This window comes from Bombus affinis, chromosome 4 (genome assembly GCF_024516045.1).
Source record: "Bombus affinis isolate iyBomAffi1 chromosome 4, iyBomAffi1.2, whole genome shotgun sequence".
Classification (NCBI taxonomy): Eukaryota; Metazoa; Arthropoda; class Insecta; order Hymenoptera; family Apidae; genus Bombus; species Bombus affinis.
This window is the reverse complement of record NC_066347.1, coordinates 11564774-11589675: the sequence shown is the minus strand read 5'-3', so window position 1 is coordinate 11589675 and position 24902 is coordinate 11564774. Positions and strand designations below refer to the sequence as shown.

The 24902-nt window shown below is 36.2% G+C and overlaps 2 protein-coding genes across 5 annotated transcripts; one reads left to right on the top strand and one right to left on the bottom strand.

Annotated features, from left to right (window-relative positions):
- The first annotated feature begins 148 nt into the window (after nucleotides 1–148).
- On the top strand, nucleotides 149–22626 carry LOC126915059 (centrosomal protein of 135 kDa-like). 4 transcript variants are annotated; one of them, XM_050719386.1, is made up of 22 exons: nucleotides 149–287; nucleotides 511–1070; nucleotides 1320–1620; nucleotides 1763–1995; nucleotides 2209–2401; nucleotides 2476–2642; nucleotides 2829–3024; nucleotides 3121–3312; nucleotides 3397–3494; nucleotides 3577–3678; nucleotides 3756–3992; nucleotides 4156–4251; nucleotides 5123–5352; nucleotides 5685–5895; nucleotides 5975–6090; nucleotides 19554–19833; nucleotides 20441–20638; nucleotides 20770–20946; nucleotides 21029–21231; nucleotides 21474–21608; nucleotides 21668–21763; nucleotides 22483–22620. In XM_050719386.1, the coding sequence occupies exons 2-22, from the start codon at nucleotides 882–884 to the stop codon at nucleotides 22535–22537; spliced, it is 3705 nt and encodes a 1234-aa protein (XP_050575343.1). In that variant the 5' UTR covers nucleotides 149–287; nucleotides 511–881; the 3' UTR covers nucleotides 22538–22620. The 4 variants fall into 4 exon arrangements, with proteins under 4 accessions (XP_050575343.1, XP_050575346.1, XP_050575344.1 ...); XM_050719387.1 differs by having other exon boundaries at nucleotides 150–270; XM_050719388.1 differs by lacking the exon at nucleotides 149–287 and adding an exon at nucleotides 303–412.
- Nucleotides 6088–13809, bottom strand: LOC126915108 (uncharacterized). The gene is made up of 5 exons (XM_050719515.1): nucleotides 13413–13809; nucleotides 8176–8347; nucleotides 7785–7978; nucleotides 7370–7701; nucleotides 6088–7269 (listed from the first exon to the last, which is right to left on the bottom strand). The coding sequence occupies exons 1-5, from the start codon at nucleotides 13424–13426 to the stop codon at nucleotides 6566–6568; spliced, it is 1416 nt and encodes a 471-aa protein (XP_050575472.1). The 5' UTR covers nucleotides 13427–13809; the 3' UTR covers nucleotides 6088–6565.
- Nucleotides 22627–24902: the final 2276 nt, after the last annotated feature.

The following is a 24902-nucleotide window of genomic DNA, read 5'->3' as shown; positions in this document are numbered from 1 at the left end:
ACTGCGTAGAGTTACTGCAAACTTCTGCAGAGCTTTGCATTCTGTAGTAGAATTCTTCAATCATGAATAAACAAGTGACGTGCGCAACTAAGATTTACATCTTCTACCACTTTAAAAATTTCTTTTCTTTTCTTTCTGTTTAAAATACATTTTCCTCATATAAGAATTTAATGTTTACAATATACGTGATATAACATAATTGTTATACGGTTCCTTTTTAAATATTTCAATTGTGTTTAGACTATGTTACACTTCATAAAACATTCAAATGTAAATAAAATCATACTGTACGTATGTATGTGGCTTGAATGTCTGTTCTAAAATATATTTTAAGTGCTACTTTATTGCTTAATCATCAATTGTTAAATCGTTAATTATGCAAATTACTATAATCTTTTTGAACGCATAAATTGTAATATGTACAACATTCGTAAACAATATTTGCATCTATAATGTTGGTAACACTTTTGAATAATATTTATGCCTAACATGATGCGTCTTTTGTTCCAGAAAAAATATAATAATGTACAAGGTTGTTCACGTAATTGATAGAGAATGGTGCAAGTGTTTAATAAAAAAATCATGGCTGTTTTAAAAATGGAACATTTTATAATGGAGTTGCTGATTTAATGAAACATGATGAAATGCTGTTGTAATATCTTGGTTATATTACAATCAGTTATTTGAGAACGTATTATTTTACTAATTATATGTTAAAAAATGATTTTATAATAAATTTCATAAAAGTGTAATTAAGTTCCAAAAAAAAGAAGCTGCAATTATTTTTGGAACATAAGTTGTAAGATAAAATAATCTAAAAGCGTTATTTAGCGCACATTTATGAAATAGAATAAAATAGATATTTTATAAAATTTACAAAAATGAGTATGGAAGATGAATGTAACGTAGCTGCAAGATATCGAACTGTCCGCAAGCATTTAGACAGTTTAGGATACAAACAAGCACTTACATTAGATTCACTTCCTTTAATAGAAAAGTTATTGGCTGATTTGATACAAACAACAGAAAGCTTAAAGCATTTTAAAAGCATTGCTCAAGAAAATATCGAGGTCTGTATCTTTGTAATTTAAAATCTTTTACTTTTAATTTTAATATAAATATATATGTAATCCCATTAAATATGTATTTCTAAAACACCCTTTGTATGAAACAATGAACATACCATTTATACAATAATCAATCAGGGAAATACGAAAGATATTTTAATATCTTTCGATCGAAAGATAATAAAGAGCAAATTATATTATTAGATTTTGTTATTATATTTGTATAATTTAATATTTGTATCATATAAATAGGCTTACACTCAGTTACAATCAACAATTGATCCTTATAAATGTGACAATGTAAGGCTAGTGCAAGAATGTAACCAGCTTCACTTAGATTTGATAAAAGAAAAGGAATGTCATCAAAAGCAGATTAAGGACCTGAAGAAGGAAATATATAAATTAGAGCGTGAATGTAATGATCTTCAACTGGCGTCTTCTCGGAATTTACATAGGATTAAAGAGCTAGAAGCTGTATCTGCTAAGAAATCAAAAAGAATTTTGGAACTCCAAGGAAAATGTTTAAAACCATCCATCAGCAATGTTGGCCTAGGTAAATTACTTTTCATTTTTTGATATGTTTGAGATTATTCTTTTACAAGATGTTTGTGATTCTAGAGTACAACTTTAGAATATGAATATGTAAAATTAAATGCTTTTAAATATTATCAAATTGTTATTTTTTACCATTACAGTTTCTAAGAAACGTCCTGTTTTCCCACTACGAAGACCAGTTATAGAAAGTGAACCGTTACCAAAAACAGGAGTTAAAGTTACTCCATTACCAAATTTAAGTGTAGCAGAACCAAAAATTGTTGATTTATTAAGCATGGCAGATCATAAGATGAATTGTTTGAGTCATGAGGTAACAAAATTGAAGGGAGATCTCTCTTTACAAATCGACAATGTACAAACATTAAAAAGTCAGGTATATTACTGTTAAATTACATCTGCATGAGTTTAAATTGCTCCTGTTTGCATGTAAGAAAATGTATATAACATATTGAATATTTGAATTACTGTTAATTAGAACTAACAGCAAAGGATCATTAAATATATGCATGTTTATTTAAATTTGTAAAAATTGATAAAAATTTGTAAAAAGACTAGATACAAGTATACTATAGAAGTACGTTTATAGCTAACTATGAAGGAAAAAGAAATTTTGCGACTGAAGAAGATGTTAGAAGGAGGTAGACCATATCTGGCTGTTACTAAAGATTGTGCTTGTAAAAAAGCAGAAAGCAGTTTTGTAATGTCCAATTATAACATAGATGGTGATGAATTAAAAGTTCTTCAACAAGAAAAATTGGAATTAGAACAGCAATTAAAAGGTAATCAAACTATGTTTTCTGTTTAATGTAAAATCAAGAATATTCCTTGTGTACGTAACTATATTCTATTACAGAAGCTTTAAATAAACAGCATGATGCTATGTCTCAAGCACTTAAACTTGCTGATCGAAATGAAGAATTAGAAAAGGAATTAAGAGATATAGATCACATAGCATTAGCTGTAGAAGCTGATTGTAATTCTGCAGTTAAAGAAAACAATAGGAGAGTTTCTAAATTGCAGGTAATAAATTTTTAAAGACTACGCCTTAATATTTACAATAATAATAATAATAATAATAATAATAATAATAATAATAATAATAATAATAATAATAATAATAATAATAATAATATAATAATAATATCGTAATTAATAGTTACAATTTATTGCATTATAATTATTGTTATGGAATTTATATTCCTGCAGGAAAAATTGGAGAATGTAATGGCACGAGTACACGCATTAGAAGCTGAATTAACTGTTGAGCGTAGAGAAGTACAAGAATTGAGAGCAGATCTAGAAGCTTGTAAGCTGGAGAAACGTAATATTGAACGTAATTTGGAATCTACATTAGATGAGAAGAAACAGATGACTGACAGGATAAATGAGTTAACAGTGATTGGTAAACAAAACTTTTATTTTCATGGGACGATTATAAATATAATTAAATAGTTTCATAGTTAATCAGTATTGCTTTTTTTTTTCAATAATATTATAGAAAAAAATTTAAATGATGAAATTGAAAGATTGATTAAGGAAAATGAAAAACAAAGACAAGATATTATTCAGTTACAATATAGTAATAAATTATTAAGGGAACAAATAAATAGAAGGGAAATATTATTAGACAATGTCGGGACAAATTTGAAAGATGGTAAAGAAAAGGGACGAAAGAATGATTATGATAGAGGTAAAATTATAAAATATAGAATATAATATGAAAAACAGAGTAATTCTGTGTTCAAAGATTTATCAATTTATTAAAAATCATCAGGGCAAAGTAGAACAGAATTTCAAGAAGCATATAAAGGAAGAGATCTTCTTCAAAGCATAAACGATGCTGGATATGAAAAAGAAATTGAAATAAACGATGTATGTTTCATGAAAAATATTTCTTTCGTGCACGATAGTTTGGTAATTATAGAAACATATTAACTAGTATTTATTTTATCAGTTACAACAAGCTGTGGAGCAACTAAGAAGGGAGCGAGATTTTTATAAAAATGAATACAAGAATATCAAGGATAACTATAACAAAACGATTGAAAAAGACCATGTAAAGTGTTACCCGTTTCTTTTCGCACAGTGTTCTTTGGTACATATGTAATATTTTATCTTTATTTTTAAAAATAGGTTGACCTATGGTCGCGAATACGAGAATTAAAATGTGAGTTAAACGAAAAGGAAAATGCATTAGATGAATTACAGCGAGAAAAGAAAGACTTGCATCGTGAAAAAACAAATTTAGAAACACGTCTACAAACTTATAAAACTGAACATAAAGCACCTTATCGACCTTGCAATGTATGCAAACGTGGTGTTGGCTGTAATTGTTCTCCTCCGTTAATGAGAGACGTTGGCAAGACAAAGGTAAAGTGCATAAATAATTTTGTTGCAAAAATTGCAATTCGGAAAATTGTTATTAAAATTACTTTATAATTAGAGAAAATCCTTATAGCTTTATTTGCAATGTTAAATGAATACAATGTTTTTAAGAATTTCTAATCAAATTTATAAAAGTAACATTTTTTAGAATATTATTGAACGTCTGGAACATGAACGGGATATTGCACGGGCAGATGTCGATCGTTTAATTGAAGAACGCGATGCATTACGTGAAAGATTAAAGGTAATTCGGAAAGTTTATTTATTGGTGAATATAGGTAAATTTGTTATTATAAATGATCTTTATCGTGTCATATGAGAACACGTTATCCACTTAATTCGGAACCCGCGCTCGCGAGAATATATGAGAATGGCAATAGCGTAACATGTACGCTTACTAATACAATGAAATGTCGCTTGTCATCTACGAGTTATTGTTAGAAATATAATTAAGCGAGAACACATAGCGGTTTGACTGTCGCCGAAGCACTTTAAATTTGATGTCACGACAAGGAGAAAACAATCGTCGAGAAAGCGAATCCCGCGATTTCGACCAACAATTTCACGTACTTGCGCGCTCCCGAATCTTCAAAGCAAGCAAGCACACCCGGTTCTGTTTTCACATGTAGCTAATAACATTTTTTTAATAATCCGAAATGTAATTACGACGTAATATTTTTTTTTTTTTTTTATTTAAAATTGCATTTAACTACCAAAGTTGTTAGCGAATTACAATAGAATTGTTCACATTCTTATAAACATCGAGGCTTCTTTTTTTCATTTCGTCCGGTAATTTTCGCTTTTAACATATTAAACATTTTTCTCTACGTCGTACTTGAAAAATTATTTACAATCACATTCTACAAATTGAAATTCTATCATCTATCTGATTTCGGATCGCTCTTCTGTGAGTACGTTGAATATAAGAATAAGGGACAAGGAGAGTAATTGAGATACAATAAAACACCTCACAGAATTCGTATTTGGAGTGACCAGTTTTAAAAAATGCAAATTAATTCAGTACTCGTACTGCAGTGGCTGGGTCCCTTCGGACTTGTCGGCAAACGACAGCAATTTCATATATAGCAAATTCATTATGAAAATTTGTAAATTAGATGGCTGCGGAAGCACATACATCTGAACAACGTCGTCTAAAAGAAAACTTGACCGACGTTGAAACTCGATTGAAACAGATAGAAAAGGAACGACAAGAGCTTTTACTTACGCAAGGAACACGAAGAGCAACTATCAATGGACTAGAGGATCAATTACAAGATTTGCGAGAAGAGTTAAAACGGACTAAGCAAGAATTAGGAACTCAAAGAACACAATATTTTCAACTTCGGTATTACTTATTAGATTGCCCGAAAAGTGTCTTTCTTTCACAAGCACGTCTTTTACAACGATGCATCCTTATACAAACATGAAACTTAATCTGTCGAACGTTGTGATCTTTATTTTGATAGAACAAAATTGATCATACGTAATTCAATAAAATAATATAAAACGGAAAATGTTGTGCACCCATTATTTCCTTATAAAACGAAAGATACTTTTCAGACGACCTAATATTTTTCATGAAAATAAAACTTTGTAGAGAATATAACGTAGAAATATTTCCTTATGATTTTCTTTAGTATTCAGTAGATACATATACATAATTAATAAATATGACAGAGCTCTACAAGATCAAACGGATCAGGCTTTGGGAGATGCTCAGAATCAATTGACACAGTCGGAGTCCGAACTGAATAAGACGTTGGACCGTAATAGAACGATGGAACGGCAGCAGTTGGAGTTAGAAAATCAAGTGGAAGGATTACAACAAGAAATTAACAATCTTAAAGCAAATATGACACATTTGGATCAGGAAAAAGATCAATTGCTAGTGAGTATTAGATACAATTATATTGCAAAGTATTCAACGACACTTACGTACGATGTAATGAATAAGTGAATTTTGTTAGATGGTATTGGACGAGAAGACAGAAAGGATAGCTACTCTAGAAAAAGAAATTCTGATGAAAGAAGAACAACTAATAGGAAGCGAGCAACAGATTCACGATCTGCAACACAAAAATCAGTGAGTATCGTATGTATTTATAAAATTTGACACACATTCTAGAAAATCTTATCAGCTACCAGAAATCTAATTACTATATTCTAAAAGAGACACCATAAATTGTATACATATATTTACAAAACATTGGCAGTAAAGGTGATATTTAATTATTAGATTTGACAAAAGTCTTTTCGCATACATTTATAATAGAGTAATACTAAAAATAACCACTAGAATTATATTAATACGAGTATATCTGCATAACAAATTTTAAAATGGTATAGGCTTAAATTATGGAATTAAACGAAAAATTTCATAGCACTAGGACATTAAATAAATAGAAATTCGAGGAATTCACACGAGATTGTTGAGAACATTTTACGCGCAGCCTTTATACAACGTTATTTACACATAATGTCTAAAAAAAAAAAAAAGCATATCAAATAGTTCATTTTATCATCACCACATGCTATTATACACAGTCTGACCTCTTTACTTAAAAGTTTATTGACTTTACTCTTCCATTGAGAAACTTTGCTAAACTTACTGTGGGTGGCTGACAACTACCCAGCGAGAAGAGATTATTACTTTCTAACTCAGAAATTTGTGGACCGTCCGTGATTCTTTTGTATCCGGGTCTGCATTCGCATCTTGCCCTTGGCTCTGATCCTTCGTTCTTCCATAAGCTCTGTTTTGGCATTCTTCGTGCAACCAACCATTCTCCCGCAGTACACGGACCTTGTGTATATAATTTGTAGCAGGTTTTATTTATTTCCACCATTCCGGGCGTAGATTCGCAGCTATCGTTAACTTCTTCGGAACATTTTTTCGAATCGGTCAGTATATTTATACATCCACATACTCCATTGTAACCGATTCCATCAACGGATGGTCGTATATTATAATCATATAAAACAACTTGTCCGTTCGGACATGGTCCTCTGGTTCCTATTTTGTAACACGTCTTTTCTTGTGAAAAATATAGTCGACCCCGTTTACAAGGCACAGGAATACAAGTCGTCGAATTTATTAGCATATAGCCGTTTTGACAAGGTCCTTTTGTGTAAAGTCTGTAGCAAAATCCATTTTCATAGAGAACATGACCTGGCTTGCATACACACTTAGCTTGAACTATTTCTTCATTGGTTATCGTGTTTGTTACGATAAAGTGATGCCCTTGCGGACATGGACCGATACCGCCTGTGTTAATGAACGAGTACAATATAATAATGTAAAGTAACAATAAATAGTAGAAAATTGGAAGAAGCTTACGCATCGCGTGTATTTTGAATCGTCTTACCTAATTGATAACACATCGCAGTTGGTTCATGGTAATGAGGTAATTTAGAGTGACAGCCACATACGCCACCTGGTAAAAATAATTCTCCAGGTTCCGTACATGGGCCTTTAGTGTAATGTTCGTGGCAACCACCCACACTACCCGCCCAGTGATATCGTCCAAGTTCTCCATTTCTAGAGCAGGAACATACCGTTAATCCGTCTTCATCTATAGCAAGGAGTTCACCTTTCGGGCATGGCCCTTTGCTAAATTTGGGGTAACATTTGCCATCCCTAGGCCAGTAGACTTCTCCTTTCCCCGTACATGGCTCTGGATCATGACAGACACCCCACCTTTATTAAAAAAATAATGTAAATTTAGAGGGAAACTTTTTATGTTAGTTAGAAGATCTGTTAGATTCGTTGTATCGTAATACCTGGACTTGCCAGAAGTTTTTGGAACGGGTGCAAAAAATTGTCCTTTTGAGCAGGATGCTCTCGTGTATATCTTATGGCAAAGAGCGTCTCTAGGAGATTGCACGGTTCCTGGAGGACATCTACATTCAGCTACAGTTCCACCTCTACCTGCAGCTGGACCTAGTTCCATTGTTTCTGGGCATGGAGCACCAATCTGTCAAACAAATCTATAGTTATAATAAGTAATCCATAATTGTAATTTAAATTTCTCGACCAAGTAAACTCTGTGTTGGTCGGTTAAGTAAAAAAAAAAAAAAAAAGAAAAGAAAAGAAACACGAGAAGCTGCTTCTCTAATGTACATTCTATTAAGAGAACTCGAATGACTCTGTAAAGAGAAATGCAGCACCTGCCTGGAATATTTTGTAACACTTTCCATCCGGCGGCCAAAATAACAATTGCCAGCCACGTGGTTGAGCGGCGCAGGGATTGCTCGACGGATCTGCCCATGGTGGAGGCATTATCGCTGACTTAACGCGAACAATTGACGCGAACCAGATAATTACCAATACATCTTGTAAAGCGCTGAAACGCATTTAATGAATTCATGTTTAGTTGAAATTGAAATTGACGTATAAGATATTAGAATGGCATTCCGAAGTGTTTATGGATAACATATATACGACGGGTTTGCTACACGTTTTTAGAATTCAAATTAGAATTTGTAAGGAATTATATAAAATGACATTATAGGAAAATGAGGTTTCAGGTTTCGTCTCGGTGGAGCACTTGAAACCGGGAAACACCGGGATTGCGATAGAAAATGTTATCGCGTATTCGTGTCTGCGTATGTCAAAATCGAGGGTAGTGGTAGAACAGAGCAAAAGCACGACAGAAATAAAATGACCATACTTTCACTGTTTCACTATGGCAATGGCATTGTCCCTGGTGGCAGGGCTCGAGATGACGACATGCATGTAGAATAAGAATACCATTCTCTATATATGTGCCGTATAACCGTTGCAAACTGAAAGCAAAAACACTTTCCTCTTTTTTCTCTTTTGACTTTAGCCATTTCTAGACGGTTTTAGATACCTTCAAACGACATTGTTGAATTAGATTGGAATCGGTAATCTTGTAAAATTAAGCTTGAATGTATTAAAATTAGTTGGTAGAAGTTGGAAATTTTTCTAAAAATAGGCAACGAACGTTCTATCGCATCGATTATGAACCATCGAAGATCATGCTGTATTTGATCAAAAATCAAAAATCAAAAATCAAAATCAAGCAAACGATTACGGGATACAAGAAACCTTGGCACTTAGATGCTGATAGTTGCTAGACAAGCTTTCTTCAATGCAATAACTTTCCATTGCAATAACGGAACGAGTTTTGCCGATTGCTCACTAGCGTTTTATTAATTGCGTTTCTTAATTTATCGCGCTCTGTTTATAGACTGGTGTTTCACATAGAATCGTGGTACTCTTGATTGGAGAAAACGTTTGATTCGTTATTTGACAGCGTAAATAGTATTATTCGAATTATAGAATTACGTAAACTACTTAAATTACGTATACGTATATTCTAACGATCTTCGTATTTACGGACAATATCATGTAAGTATCGATGAAAGTTTTAGCGTTTCCGAGGAGTATATTCTCAAATCGTCTAATTTTTACGGTAAACAAGATGGGATTATTTCACGTGGTTGCGGTTTGTAGGAGCTGCTCATTAAGGAAAGTCGCACGGCCACCGGAGAACTATCGCGGAATGTCGAGCTTCCTTTTCTTCCTGTATAATTATTAATCTTCATTGTCAAACCGGTGTGACCACTTGGCGCAAATAAAAAGTGAGAGTACTAGAGATTTAGTAAGGTAAGGTAATCTCGGTTACGCATTCTCTTCGTACGCGTGTTTTGTTTATAGCCACACAAATAAATATAATATAGGTATATTACACGTACAACGCTATATTATTAATTATTAATTATCAATTTGGTTAATTATTTGACAAGCCTCGGAATTTAGATGTAGAATTTCCGTTAATTTAGAGCTAAATTTAGAAGTAACTAGAACGAGTCGCACATCCTACGCTTCACTTGGATTCGTTGAATTTTCAAAAAAATTGTGTCAGCTCTGTTCGAGTATTTCAATTCTGTTTATCCAGGTTCTTAGAAGCAAACAGAATCAGACTCGAAATCTCTAAAGTTTGCGTTAAAAATTCTAAAGAGAAATAAAAGTTTTCGTAGGAAAAGAAAGAGAAATAGTATTCATCATCGTAGATTATATTTATAGCCGAGGGTTAATATATGTGTCGATTAATTACCGGGATAAAGTGGGGCACGATTTGAAGATTTTATCATCATTTTTATAGCACGAACGTTCAATAGTTCGATATCAGCGAATAATCTCATAAGTGAAAAGTAAGGATATTTTTATTCGAACGAGACGTAAGATTCGCGTCGATTCGTACGATCGTTCGTAGGGTCAACGCGTTTTATTAATTGCTTTTATTAATTGCTTGCCGAGAAACGGGGGAGTATCGCGTCAAAACTTTCACGTTTACCGCATTTTAATACGTAAACGTATCGAGATAAATTACTATGTTCATTTAGCCGACTAACTGAGTGAATTTGAACGCGATTACGTAAATGCAGAGTTTTGAATTTGTATTCTTAAATTACTCGTAAAGTTGCTTTCGTAACTCTTTGGTGCGTGAATACCATTGAATTTAACGAATTCAGGAGATCTTTTCAAAACGAAGACAAGGAAGGGGTCGAAGTTACTAGAATTTTTCAAATATTTCCTAATTAACAATCGAATATCGAAAAAAAGTGTAACTATAGCGACACAGTTTGCAATAATGACGGCAGTGTTCCGTACAAAATTATCAGTGTGGGTGTTTGGTTCGTCTTTTGCATTCTACTTACTTCGATATTACTCGGGAGTAGCAAGGAACGCACGAGGATAAATATCGTCGATGATATTTATTACGAGAAGAAACAACGATCATGAGTTCCTTCAAAGGTTATAGCTGTCTGAATCGTAACGATGACGGACGATATAGGTATGATTCTTCTATCATTTGTTTTCCGATTGTATTGCTATATGCGTATTATGTGGATTACTATTATTGAATCTATGACAGATTTCTTCCGCCCCCCCCCCTCCCCTTCGAAGAAAGAGGATTTATTTGCCTCCGTTCTTTCTCATTTTTCACTTTTTTTTCATCTTTTTTTTAGACTACTTAAAGACGATTTTTTACTTCCTTTTACTTCTTTAGTAGTACCTTCGAGTCTATTTCGTTTACTTCCACTTTGAAATTTAACGTTAATTTGTGCAGCTAATTTCGTCCAAATAAATGGGTTTCATTCGCAGATCTTTCCATAATCATCTATATACATGTACGTACATATATATTTATACCGTATGGGTAATTCATATTTTTGTTATTTCATATCGCACGCCTATTATTCGTCGTCTGTTGTGACATAACTCGTTCCATTTTTCGTTGGTCCACCGTTCGATGTGTTCGTACATGTTTCGCGTCTCAGCCTACCTTTCAGTTTTTATACTCGTTGCATAATAGTAGATTGCGCGCGTACATCTGATAAAAATCGGCAGCGTTATGCCACTGAGCCGGACGCATTTTTTACAACCGAACACTTTTACATATCTAGCCGTTCGTTGACGGGCAGTTCGACTAAATTAGATTCCAGGATACTCCTTGCACCTACTACGTACGTACTTGTGTATCTTCGAAAAGCATCAACGTAATTGTTTAATTTGTAACTTTCATTGCCAACCAACTTTCTCCTTATTCACGCGGTTAAAACGTAACGATTAGCTGTCGTTCGTTTAGTTAGACAGATGAAATTTGTCAAGTTTGACGCGGTTGTTGCAAACATATCGGCCATTTGAAACGAACGTTAGCATTTTCTCGCTTTGTTTCTCTTTCCTTTTGTTTGAATATTTTTTCGCCTCTTCTCGTTCTTAACGAAGCGTATACTTAGCATACTATCGACTTTGTTCATTTCGTCTAATTTCGTTCGATGATCGCTACTATTATTTCAACGATGAAACCGTGCCTGTCTTGCCGGTGTTTTAAATACCTACGTGACATTTCTTTCATATTTAACGATTTACACGTTTAAACGATCGATTGAAATCTTAGAAACAAGATATCTTCATTGCCGAACTATTCTCCGATATCATGCCCATAAACCATTAAACAGAATAATAATGATATTTTCATATCGATATAAACAGTATTCGAGAAGGGAATTATTTAGCGAATTTAACCTGTAACGATTCGCTATTTTCCTACGTACGTTAACTTCGATTAACAATCTCCGTGTATACTTTCACAACAAAATTTGCAATTTCTTAATGTTTCAATTTTCTCTTAATTTTAGCAAAACAAATCAGTTGTTATTTGAAATTCAATTAATCGAATTATAATAATTTTCCATAAACTAATGGAAACTAATCTGAAATTCTACCTAACGAACCTTCGTTATTGGAGTAACTCGGTTCTTTCATTGTCTTCTTTCATTGTATCCCGTTGTGTCCTAGTTAAGCCGCTCTAGTGGCAAGATTATGTAACAAAATCGATGTAATCGACGAATAACGTGAAATTAAATTAAATCGAAGGATCTCTTGCAAAGATCAGGTCTTGACATTTATGTCGGAGAAACGAAACGATCGTTTCAAGATTAGTCGTGTCGCCGTTATGCAACTTTCACCGTAAACACACACACACAACGGAACATGTAACCTTCTAAAAAGTAAGAAAAGACTTTTTACAAGAAACATAAATATATAAATGTAAGAATTAATCAAATACAAGGAAGTAAAAATATTTGGTAGATGGTTAAACATGGTAGATGTTTTCAGAGCTACTAGGTAATACGTATTCTTATAAATATTAACGAATTTGTGCGAAATCGAAATTCGACGATTTACTATTGCGAGAAAGTAACGAGCAATTGCCTTTCATGAAGTTATATATTTGAAGTTAACGATTGCGTTTCTCGCTACGAGTTTACCAGCCACGGTATCTCTTTATAGTATGTTCGCTTTTTAATCGTATCGTTACATCGTCTTCGCGATACAAGCGAGTTACCGGGTATTCGACATTGATATATTTTTAATGAAATATGCTTTCTATCGTCACAACTCACAACTCACAACTCACAACTCACAACTCACAACTTGCAACAACACAACAAATTGTCTACACTCTGCGTATACTATTTGCGTATAAAAGATGAAAATCTGTTAAAATTTGTTGTCAGAGTCGAACGAATATCTTGTCGATGTCCTTTTATGCAGATTTAGCGGCACCCTAATAAAAGGATAAATTTTTGCTTTTCCTTCGTACGTATATTACATTTTTTTCTATTTAACTCGACAATTATGTGACAATTCATGCGAGAGAGATAAAGATGATGTTGTTAGATATACGTCGAAAAGAAACGATTTAAAATGACGTATCCAGACGAGAAAGAATGACAGAGAAACGAGTATTTTATTTGTATCATTCGCTGATCTAACGTAAACGAAAATCGTTCGTTATGGATACCGAACGATATTGAAATTTCGATTCGTAGAAAATAAAAAAAAAAAAGAAATTGTAAACGATGACTTACAACGTGGTTCTCATGGTGAAGGCGATTAAGAATGTAACTTTTTAGTAATCACATGACAGATATTCGCGAAAATTGATCGTGTCGTTTTATCGAGGCCTTTTGACATGCTGCGATCGACACGAGGCGCGCACGAAACGAAGAGCGGCGGCGATCGTGTTGGTCGGAGCACCGCGGCAACACTGAACATCGACTTGGAATCAGCTCCGCGGCTTCGCGCTGTTACCTAACTTGCCCGAGACAAGAACCGAATCTCCTAGACCGGCACTCGTCTCGCTTTTTATTTCGTAGGTTCGTTCTATCCGCGAATGGATCGCGATTACGTCGAGGAAACAGCCGAAATAAAATTCTCAATCGCCGCATAGCACAGCTCTGCGTATCGTAAACGGCTTCTCAACTGCATACGGTCAGCGCGTCACGTTCCTTAGTGCAGAAATCCGCCGTCGCGTATCCGGTTCGATACGGGCGAGAATCGGACAGGGATCCACGATACGATAGTTGGACGGTTCGACGGGGGCGATAAAGTTTCGTGCGTGGGTTTTCGTGACGTTCGACGGACAATGGGAATGAAATCATGCTCGAATATTTTCCAATCCATTTGAAATCTGCCAGTACCTAATAATATCCTATTTACGTTTTACGTTTTACGTAATTACTACGATCGAATTGCGACACGCGGTGACCCACGTGGATCCTCCGTAAAATCGATCCGCGAATGTACCGCCCATTAGATCGGGTCTCTACTTAATCTAACCCACCGATATCTAAATAATTCTAAATAAATCGTACTTTCGCGGAATCGTAAAGATAGAAGAGGCGAGTTTTTCTTATCGATCGAAAGTGTCTCGGATCTAGGAATCGGATTATGCGTGTAGCATCGCGTGACGAAGAAAGCGAAGATAGCGGGATATATCGAGACTAAAGGATCGAGTGTAAGTTTTCCCCATTTACATAGATATCGACTCTAGTCGATGCTCGATATAGAAAACTCCAGCGAGTTTGTATCGAGTAGCCTCCCTTGAACATTTCCAATCGTGAGATTTTCTTCTCCGAAGAAAGAACCCGGATATTTGATACTTTCGTCGTCTTACGACCTCCAGAAGGTCGCTACGGGCATCCAACTCCGCAGGAACGCGCTTTCGTCGACCGAGTCGCGCGTTGCATAATTCGGAAAGAACGACAGCCGGAGTCCGGCTGGATCGACCAACGGGATGTCCTTAAATTGGCGTCTTTGTGCCAAGAAGCGATCTCTCGAGACCTTCGAACCTGTTAAAACCTGGGGCAGACGTATCGTCTCGTTGTTTGCAACTACACTTTCCTAGTAACTTTGACAGCTTGAAACTCGAAGATACGTCTTCCACGTTGCTTGTCCCGAATGGATGTTCTTCCTCTATTCGTAGGATGGCCGATGGCCGATCGCTCGATCAAACCACATTAAACTTTTTGTTCGTATTAAACGAGTGTGCGAGTGTTTTTAGAAACGCTGTACGACTCGTTATACTCGTTTACGTCTGGTAAAAGTCGAACCAAACCAAATAATTTTTATTCGCTTTATCTCAAAATCCATTTCTACGAAGATCGCGCTTCCGCTTACGTGACATACGTTCCCGTCTTCTTTCTCTCCTTAAGAACCTATATATAGGTGGTTTTTATCGCTACTGCTTTCCTTTCGGTAACTCGTAGAGTTATGCGAAACACATTGACGGAAACCGATCCAACATCTCTGTTCTTAGAACATTGATATTAGTCGCGAATGTCGAGGAAATATTTCATCGAAACACAGTTTATTTACCTCTTCCCTCGTCGCTCGTACTTTGCGATATTTCTTTTTCTTTCTTCTCGCTTTCTCGTATTATCCTCGAAATTATATTCTTACTACAGCGTTAACGGGGTATTGGAAAATACAAAATTTATACAAAATGTAGCAAACAATAAGAAGAGAAAAACGTACAAAGAGCGGTCTAGTTCGCGTATTATTGTATTATTACGACGACGACAAATACTAGCGTATTTGCAAGTTTAAATAAAAGTTTAATTGCTTTCGTCTATTTACCCATCTTAAGATATCCGGCAGCATCGTCAAACTTTCTTTGTCCAGATTACCTGATTGTACAGATCCGAACGATACTTGCTCGACAACGATATTGTCAGAAAGTCGAGTCGTTGAAACTCAACTCGATCTTGTCCCATCGCCTAATAATATTCAAATACCTGCATAGGCCCTACATATGTACACAAATGTAATGTATGTAAATGTATATAGAAATACCTTGCGTGTAAACGCGCAACGGCGTTTCAAGACTGGCGTGGACCTTCGATTTTTATGTCTCGATCTCGCTCTCGTTTCCATGCAGCGGAATCACTTTTAACGCTCGAAGAAAATCTTAAAGACTTGTATGTACATTTCGTAACTCAAGGATTAAATTGACTCATCGTCGGAATTTCGGAATTCGCGGCGAGTGCGCGAGTAAAACGGAAGAAAACCAGCAGCTCGAACGAAGAAAGAAACTAACTCTGCAGCAGGAGATACCTTTTGTATTTATTTCACATACATATTATATTATATAATACGAATACTTTCCGCAAACCGAGAGACATTTTGAGAATGTGAGTTTTATACAAAGATTCGAAACGAGGCGACGAGCAGAGGCTCTGTTTCAGAGAGAATCGTCTAATCTCTAGGATCAACGAGTCGAACGCGTTACAACGTACAGTTGGTACAAGCGTGGAGTAACCTCGCGTAGTATGCATCCTGTCACGAGTGCTTCTCACGTGCTTACGTTCCCTGCATTTCGAGAAACCGTGCAATGCCCTTTGCCTGTGATGGTAAAGGTGAATGGCATCTTTAAAAGGGCCGTTCGTTCCGACTTTCTGACATTAAGCAGCGGTAGATAGAGAATCGTGGCCAGGCCAGTCGATCGACATAGATGCCGACTCATTGGTTAGGGGTTTAGGACAGGGCGATGCACTCTGCCGTGTGAACCATCTCGTGAACTTCCGAACACCGTGTTTTCCCACGCGTTGCCTAGCTTCGTTTCTTCGATAAGTTTGCTCGTTTAGTTGAACGGCAAAGTTATATGGTAAGACGTTTGATCGATTTTATATAATCTGGACGTAACAAATTATAATTACATCGCTCCTCTAGCAATAAGTAAGCACGCGAATACGTAATTATTCCACGAAATAACGAAATAACGAAATTTCATTGCTCAACACGAGGTATTTCGGTGTATCCGGGTCACAATCGAATTCAAAGGATAGAACGAACTTTGCCATGATACCTATCCAATTACGTGGCTACGTTTCGTCATATTCCGAGGTCAGATCTATCACGATTGCTCGGAAATTCCACGAAAGAAATTCGAAATGATCGCGACACGATCGATCGCAGCCACGCGAGTCTCTTTCGTTCTTGTCGCGGCTTCAATTTCAGGGACGTTCTTCGGGATGAACGATCAACGAGAATGAAAGTACGTGTCGCTGAATGACGGTGTTTAGCGGGACGAGACGCACGCAGACGACCTTCGTAATCGCGCCGAAACCTTGAATCTCTTCTCGCTCTTAATTCTTCTTTATCGGCCGTTTCGTTCTTCTCTCTTCAAAGACTATCGCCTACGAAGAGAGAGAAGACGAAGGAAAAGCGCGAAACTTTCTTATTTCGTAGAAAGCGCAAGTTACTTGCCACGCTTATTAAATTATCGTAATACCGATTCATCGAGAGTGTTGCTGGTATACGGTTGTGTCGTGATTTCTTTTTGCTTCTTCGGCGATGTATTATACGCGCGGCAAACGTAACTGCGTAAATCGAACGTTTCCAACGTTTGATTCGCGATTATGAAAGTACCTTGTTGGAAAATAAGTAAACTTTTACCGCGACTAAACGAGAGGGAAACGTACAGCAGCGAAGTTCCGCGATCGTTTCATCGGTCGCGTACGACGTATACGAGAACTTGCGTTTACACCAACGCCATAAATTGCTGCATTTTCTGTTCCTTTCTCTTTTATCTTTTCCATACGTTTCGTACCTGCGTATATCTCTTCCTGTATCCGGCGGATGCTGGTTCTCCACGATCCGTCTATTACTCGTGTAAGATATAATTCGATATCTGAAATCGATATTATTATTGTATTTTCAGGATAACGGTAAGATATTTCGAATCGTTGAATATTCTAATTTAGTGGTTCGAGCGAAATGTTGCATAGAGCGGTTATAACGTACGATGGGCATTACGAGAACGTCCGCCCTGACGAGTACAAGCCTCCGCTGCTTTCTACGTTGCTCTTCCTATTTCTCTTATATAGAATAGTTCGCTTTCCTGCGGCCGACGCGATGTAACTGGAATGGGCGAAAGAAAGCGAGACAGATAGAGAAATTCTTCTGTCTAATGTTTACAGCAGGTGTACGCTCGGTTGTATCTTGACGTTGCATCGATCAGATCCAACGAAATCATCTTGCATACGTCGAAGCTTTTAAGAAAAAACGAGCATCCGTCCTATCGTCCATTTATTTCACTATTTACCGGCTATTCGAATTACACATTCCCGATCCCGATATTACCGTTAACGAAAGTTCAGGAGTTACGCAATCTACCTGTAATATCGTATTTTCATATTGCATCGAGAACTAGTATTCTTCTCGTCGCGTTTCTTCGCTGGGTCCGTGACACAATTCCGCTTGTTCTTATCGTACGGTTGTAATCGATCCTTCGTCCATCGTGCCACTTTACGTTTATTTTAAGTGCCGCGTACGTTCTCCGCGTCTTCGTGTTACGTTATATCCGATTTTTCATAAATACCCGTTATCTAAAATAATTTCAGCATATTCGTGTCGTTAAGATTCTATAATACCATAAAAATATGGTATGGAAACGTATTTTCTACGACGTTTATTTGTGCCAACATACGCTCGATTATTTGAAAAATCTTAACGAACGCACTTACGAGGCATTTGCGCGCATCGGGTGCGAGCAATACCACCGCAAACGTCTCGAGGTTATTTTCACTTTTATCGTATAGAGGAAAAGGCAGCATCGTACGGACACGGATGATCGAAGGAAGCTGCCGCGCCGGCCCGGCATCCAGCAAGCATGTCGAGATGAGAGAAAGTCGTGTCTGTTCGATGAACAGGCCTCTCTCGGACTTTTTCCTTTTTCAATCCCTGCTACTACTATGCGCCCTATACTACGCTTACGTTATTGCCGCTTACATAACACGCGGACGCGTAATCGACGCGCGGATCATCCGTGATAGATGATTATGCTGTAGCGCCGATCCTCTACCATTTATCTCGATTGTCCTTACGAAATATCATTTTAATATATTTCATTAGCTATATTTTTATCCACCGCGGCTAACACTGAATTTTCGTTTGCCGTCTGTCCGTAGCAGCCATCTTCCACGTTAGCTTTGACTTACGATTAGATCGACGTACGATTTTTATACAGACAGAAAATACAGACAATACGTGTCCGGATATACGTTAAATATCGTTTAAATCGGGACACGTATTCGCTGTAGCGTGTAATTGAAAGGCATAAAAGTCGCGATTCATTCGTCGGTAGTTAGAACGATTTAATAAGAGACGCGCAACGATGCACGTTGCAACTCGATATCGGCTTTCTACCGCTAGTTTCTTCCCTCCTTACGTATTCGGCTTTTTCTCCCTAATAAAGTCGTTCTCGCCGCTACGTGATACACAAACGAAACGAAATCTGGCCACGTAAATATTTCTTCGAGAAGCAATTGCACAACTTCGGCACCGATAGCTGCCTAATTCGTCAACGCGTTCATGCTGCCCTTGTCCTCTTTCCGAACAACGAAGAACGTGGCTTGCGCCACGAGGGATGAGCGTGTGCGATTCGCATAACCGAATAGACACCGGTTCGGTATTGAAACTTTGACGCGCGATATTCATTCACCGTGTGACAGGTTCGACGAAAACGCTCCACTCCTATTCCACCTCTATGCCTACTGCTTACTTACTCATCTATATTTGATACAGGTTTCGTTACTTCTCTTTTACGTTTTGAAATGCTTGGCCGAAATCTTCTTAAGAATTCCTTTCCATATCGTACATCTTTCATAACACGGTTCGACCACTTCGACCGATTCATTTACTTGTTACTACTTTTGTCGCAATGTCAGAATATGCGTGGATCAAAGCGCGGATCAGGACAGACAACTGAGATCGATGCAACTGGAGGTAGAAAATCTTCAACGACAATTGCAAACGGCGTCGTACGACAAGGAGAATGCTATTCAGGAAAATCGACGAATACAGGACGATTTAGCCGCGGCTACTTGCGAAGTGAGAAACCTGCAATGCGAAATAGAAGCGTCTCGCGCCGAATCATACGATCTGAAGAGACAGCTTCAAACGTACGTTAGCGAGGTCCGTAGAGCCGAGGAACTTCTTAACAGAAAGGTGATTTCATTTCATTCGTTCGAATTGTTACAAGCGTAAAGTCTCGCTCATTTTGTCGTTTAATCTGTCGTATGTCGTCGACGCTACGGTAGTAGCGCCGTTACGAAATTTATTACTTTTTCGTTTCTTACAACTTTCTTACAACTTTTTCTACTAGCAAGAATATGTTTTTCATTAACTATGCACAAATAGCTGGTGAAATATTTTTATTCGACAGATTTTTATTCTTCCGTCGATATGTATCGCATAAAATGTTGATTGAAAGATAGCAAACAGGCGCACTCTCAATTCTCATCGATTTTACCGATTTATATTATACGTTTATATTATAATAATATTATCCGTCGATATAAGATCTGTCGTAAATAGTATTCGTCCTATTGTCGGCGTTACAAAAGAACTAAAGTCTAAAGAACTGATATAAACGGTATATCGTATAAACATCGGTAAAACTAGGTATTATTGATATCGTTCATTCGGAAGATAATACAATATTTTACTTTAGTTCTTTCCATCTTTTTCACCCGACTATGCGTTTCTTATCAAATATGTATAAGTGTGAAATACTGCTATCTAGCAGTACTTGTAAGATCCATTCATTTCGCAGGAGAATGAAAGAACGGAAATGTTAAATCACTTCAGAAGTCTAAGTTTGGAAGCAACCGTTTTAGAGAATAATAACCATAGTTTGGAGTCTGAAGCAGCCGAAGCAAGAGGAGCACTGCAATCGGCTAGGGATCGTCTGTTGGATTTAGAACGACAATTGGTGGACAAGGATAGTTTAATAAGAGGCTACGAAACGCAGGTTGGCAGTTTCTTTAAATAATTTTCGTTTTCTCTATTCTATATCGGACAAATGTACAAGCTTCGACAGGAAACTTGTATTTCGATAATGGCCCGTCAGGCCAGTGTTATACGCTGATTCGAATCTTTTAGATCAGCGAATTGACCCAAAGTGTGGCCAGTATAGAAACACAATTGCGTCAGCAAGGAGAACAGAGGCACAGAGCAGAAGCTGATTTAACTGCCGTTAGAGATTTATGTATGAAATTGGATCAGCAGAAAGATGCACTTATGCAGCAATTAGATGATAAAGACGCGCTTAAAACACAGGTAAATATTCATGGATGAAGGTATTCCGATATACCGAGGATAAATAAATAAAAGTAATTTGAAATTTACGTTCCATCTTCAGTATGATATGCAAATTACTAAATTAAAAGCGGAGCAAGCGGTAATTCACGATCAAATGAGTAAAGATTGCGCGACGGTCGAACGCCTCGAAATGCTATTGGATCAAGCAAGACAGGAATCTATAACTGTGCAGGCTAACAATCAGGAACTCCAAAACGAGGTGTCCAGATTGAGACAGAAAATATCTGAACTTCAAAGTAAATTGTAAGAAGCTTAACTATTATCTAGAATGGTTAAGTATCGGTAGGATAACTAAAACGATTAACAGGTTTCATGCCCACGGAAAAGCGATCCGATCGTTTCGAACCTTACCGTTGTTAGGGAAAAAGTTTCTGACATTTGAATCCGTTAACCCGTAACCTATGAAACCTGTTAATTAACAACGCGTCAACGTATCCTAACCGCGATGTAATTTTTTTTTTCTTTATCTTCTTTGAACGATGCAGATCTTCGGAATCGACGAAACTTCGGCAATATCAAACTCAAGCTGCGGAATATTGTAAACAAATCAGCGAACTACGTAGACAAGTTACGCATGAGAGATTTGATCGTGCGAGGAAAGAAGAAGAACATCGTAGCAGGTACGTACATATCGGGAACTCGGAATAGACGAATATTTTGTTCGTTATATCGTTTTTAGATACTCGGAAGGTCTCCCTGATTCGCTCGTCCAAACTCCGCTTCCCAGTCAAACTAACGATCAAATTCCTAATGAGACAATTGATGCAAATCACAGGTAGAAACATATTTGATCAAGTAGTAACGAACGACTTTAGATGCAGAGGCGGGTTTCTTAGTTGTTTCCATGCAGCGTGTCATAAAATTGATATTTTTCCTAGACACGTTTTCCCGTTTTTCGTTTTCCGTTTTCCGTTTTCCGTTTTCGTTGTAAAAAGTCCAAAATTTGAATTTCAACCCCCTCTGCATTATTTTCTCGAGTTCGAGTGATAAAAGCGAAAAATTAAACTGCCAGGCAAGTAGACTGGCTGAAGAAACCTTACACCGCGATCCCCAAATATCCCCGTACACATAGTGGCACGCGATCGGTATTCGAGAGACATTCTTTTCCCTTGGATTGCAAGTGTTTGCCATCGAAAAATGTCTTGCACCATCCATCGTCGAACAAATCGCCATTTGCGCCTTGTATTAACGAAGCAGATGCCTCGAAACAGAATGATTTTAACAAATGTCCAAAGCCTTTGTGATTGTACTAAAAACTATTTTGTATATGTCCTGTAGTAGTAGTAGTAGCCCTACTAGTAATTTTAATACAATATTTCTTTGCGTAGAAGTAATAAATAAATTTCAATGCTACGTTAAAGAGTATAATAATTTAAATTTTTAATTTATTCCTGTGAATAATATTCACAGGACAGAAATCAACGATAAATTGCCTAAAAAGATCTCTTAATGCTTTCCACTCGTTCAAATCTTTTTCATTTTTTTTATTTGCAGGTCTTTTAATTCAACGCCAGACAGTTTTAACGTAGATTCAAACGTGGTCATATAAAGTCGTTTAACCTACTCTAATCGATATAGATATTTACAGAATGAAACAAGCAGAGAATGCGATGGTCAGATTGAAAAACACGGAACGAAAATGATAAATCCTATCGCTGTGTCACGCTCAAGATGCTCAAATCTGCAAAATAAACTCAAATGCAGTAACCATGTGAAAGATGCTCAACGCGATGTTCCTTGTATAAATATAATTTTACGATCAGATTGCAAAATGCATTCGAATCTACAGAAGGAAAGTACCTCGCTATTTCAACCTAATGCGGATTCAACGAAAACTAATCTCCAATCATCGAATATGCTACAATTCTATTCGTTTAACAAAAAATATAATCACACTGCCTTTCGTACAGAAAATTGCTTTGATATGTCGCGGTCAGTCGTAGGAACGCACTATGAAAGAAAATACGATCGAGATAACGATGGTTTAACCTTTAATAATATTTCACGACTCAGATACAATAATAATCCACCGTTTCTGTGCCATCCTGTTCGATCGAACGAAATATCGGATAATAACACTTTTCGATCGAATTCGCTTAAGACAAACTTATTTTCCCAAATTAATCGAACAAAACAAATAACACCGTTGAGCAAGAATACAGTGAGAAGTTTAGGTGTAGATGATATTAAAGCGAATTTTAACGTGAGCAAACTTGTTGAATGTTCCGCGAAATTTTCTAAAAAATTTCCTACCAACAGTTTCCCGGTAACAAATTTGGCTAGTAGCATGAAACAAATAAACGGTAGCAATGGAGTTTCTAAAATGATAAAAACAGATTTATCATTAAATTCGGCACAAATTTCTAATGTTAAAGAAAATTCTATTAAGCTTCTAAGTCTTCCTATGAATTTCAAATCACCTTTGGAGAATTCTATAAATTTACAATTAAAATCTCCAAATATGCCACTTAATTCCGAATTTATGAAATTGGGAAGTTTAGTTACACCTGTAACTGATAGACCGTGCAAAGAACTTTTTTACGCGAGTTCCCCTTCAGCTTCTGACGTTGCCAGAAATTTCATGAAAAATAACGATATTAAAAGCACTATCTGCATTAATGAAACGATCGGTACATGCAAGGACAAGTGCGAAGAACACAAGCCAAAAGCAAGTTTTCAAAAAGATAAATTTGATAGAAGTACATTGGTAACTGAAAAATTTGCAAAATTTTCAATCCCGCAAACTATAGATATCCGTACAAATGTAAATTGTAATGAAATTAACCGTTCCATGTTGAATGCAAAACGAGACGAATATGAAGACAGATTTTCAAATATTAGAAATATAAACGATTACGAATGTGTGGATAAATGTACAAGTACAATTGACAATGCTTTAGACATACTGCAAAATATGCTGAACAGCGTTAAAAGATTCAGAGATAAAGATATGAAAGAATGTAATGATCAAAATTATCAATTCAAAGAAGTAAAATGTAAAAATATGGATTGCATCTACAAGAGCGGAAAAAATAAGGTTCTTTCAGCAAAAATAAATGCAGCAGAAATAACGAGACCAAAGTGCATGAAGATGTTACAGGAAATAAGAAAATATGCCGATACATTAGAGGAAGAATTAACCAGTGTAAACAAAAGTATAAGAACTAAGAAAAAGGGAAACGAAAAATTAGTTGCAGAAAAATCTAATGTTAAACAACACAGTGATATGATTACACAGAATCCTGAAAAGAAAAATATTTATATACAGGAACCATGTTCACACGATGATATAAAATATTTTCAAAGTTCGCTATTAAGACTAGAAACTAATTTTAATTCACAACATGTTAAAAGAGCAGATGTGATCCTTTCACGGATCCATAAAAAAGGCACCTATAAGAAAGATCACAATAAAAATGATAACAGTTATGAAAGAAATAATATTAAATATCCTGGCGATAACTATTCAACAAATGTGAAAAATGCCCATATTCAATGTGCAAGATCTGTGTCTTTTCGCATTTTGGATTCGTCAAATTTTAGGCCAATTGCTACGTCCACGCCTAGAAATATCGATGCACCAAAGAACGAGGGAACTCTTTGTTACATATCAACTTGTACCCAAACAACTTTTATATATAACGAAGAAAGTTTACAAATAAAGCAAGTCAAGAAAACTGCATCGACTGAATTAAATGATTATTCGGTAGGACAAGAAAACAAGACGATCAATTCAGTAAATGTAAATAAAGAAATATCCTCATGTTGTGATGAAAAAGCAATTATAATGCTATTTTTAACGAAAAACCTGAATAGTAAATGTTTGAAGACTAAATATAAAAGATCAGAGTTCTTAAATTTTAGGTCAAAATGTTTGACCGGTACATGTGTTATATGCGGTAAAAAGAAATTGA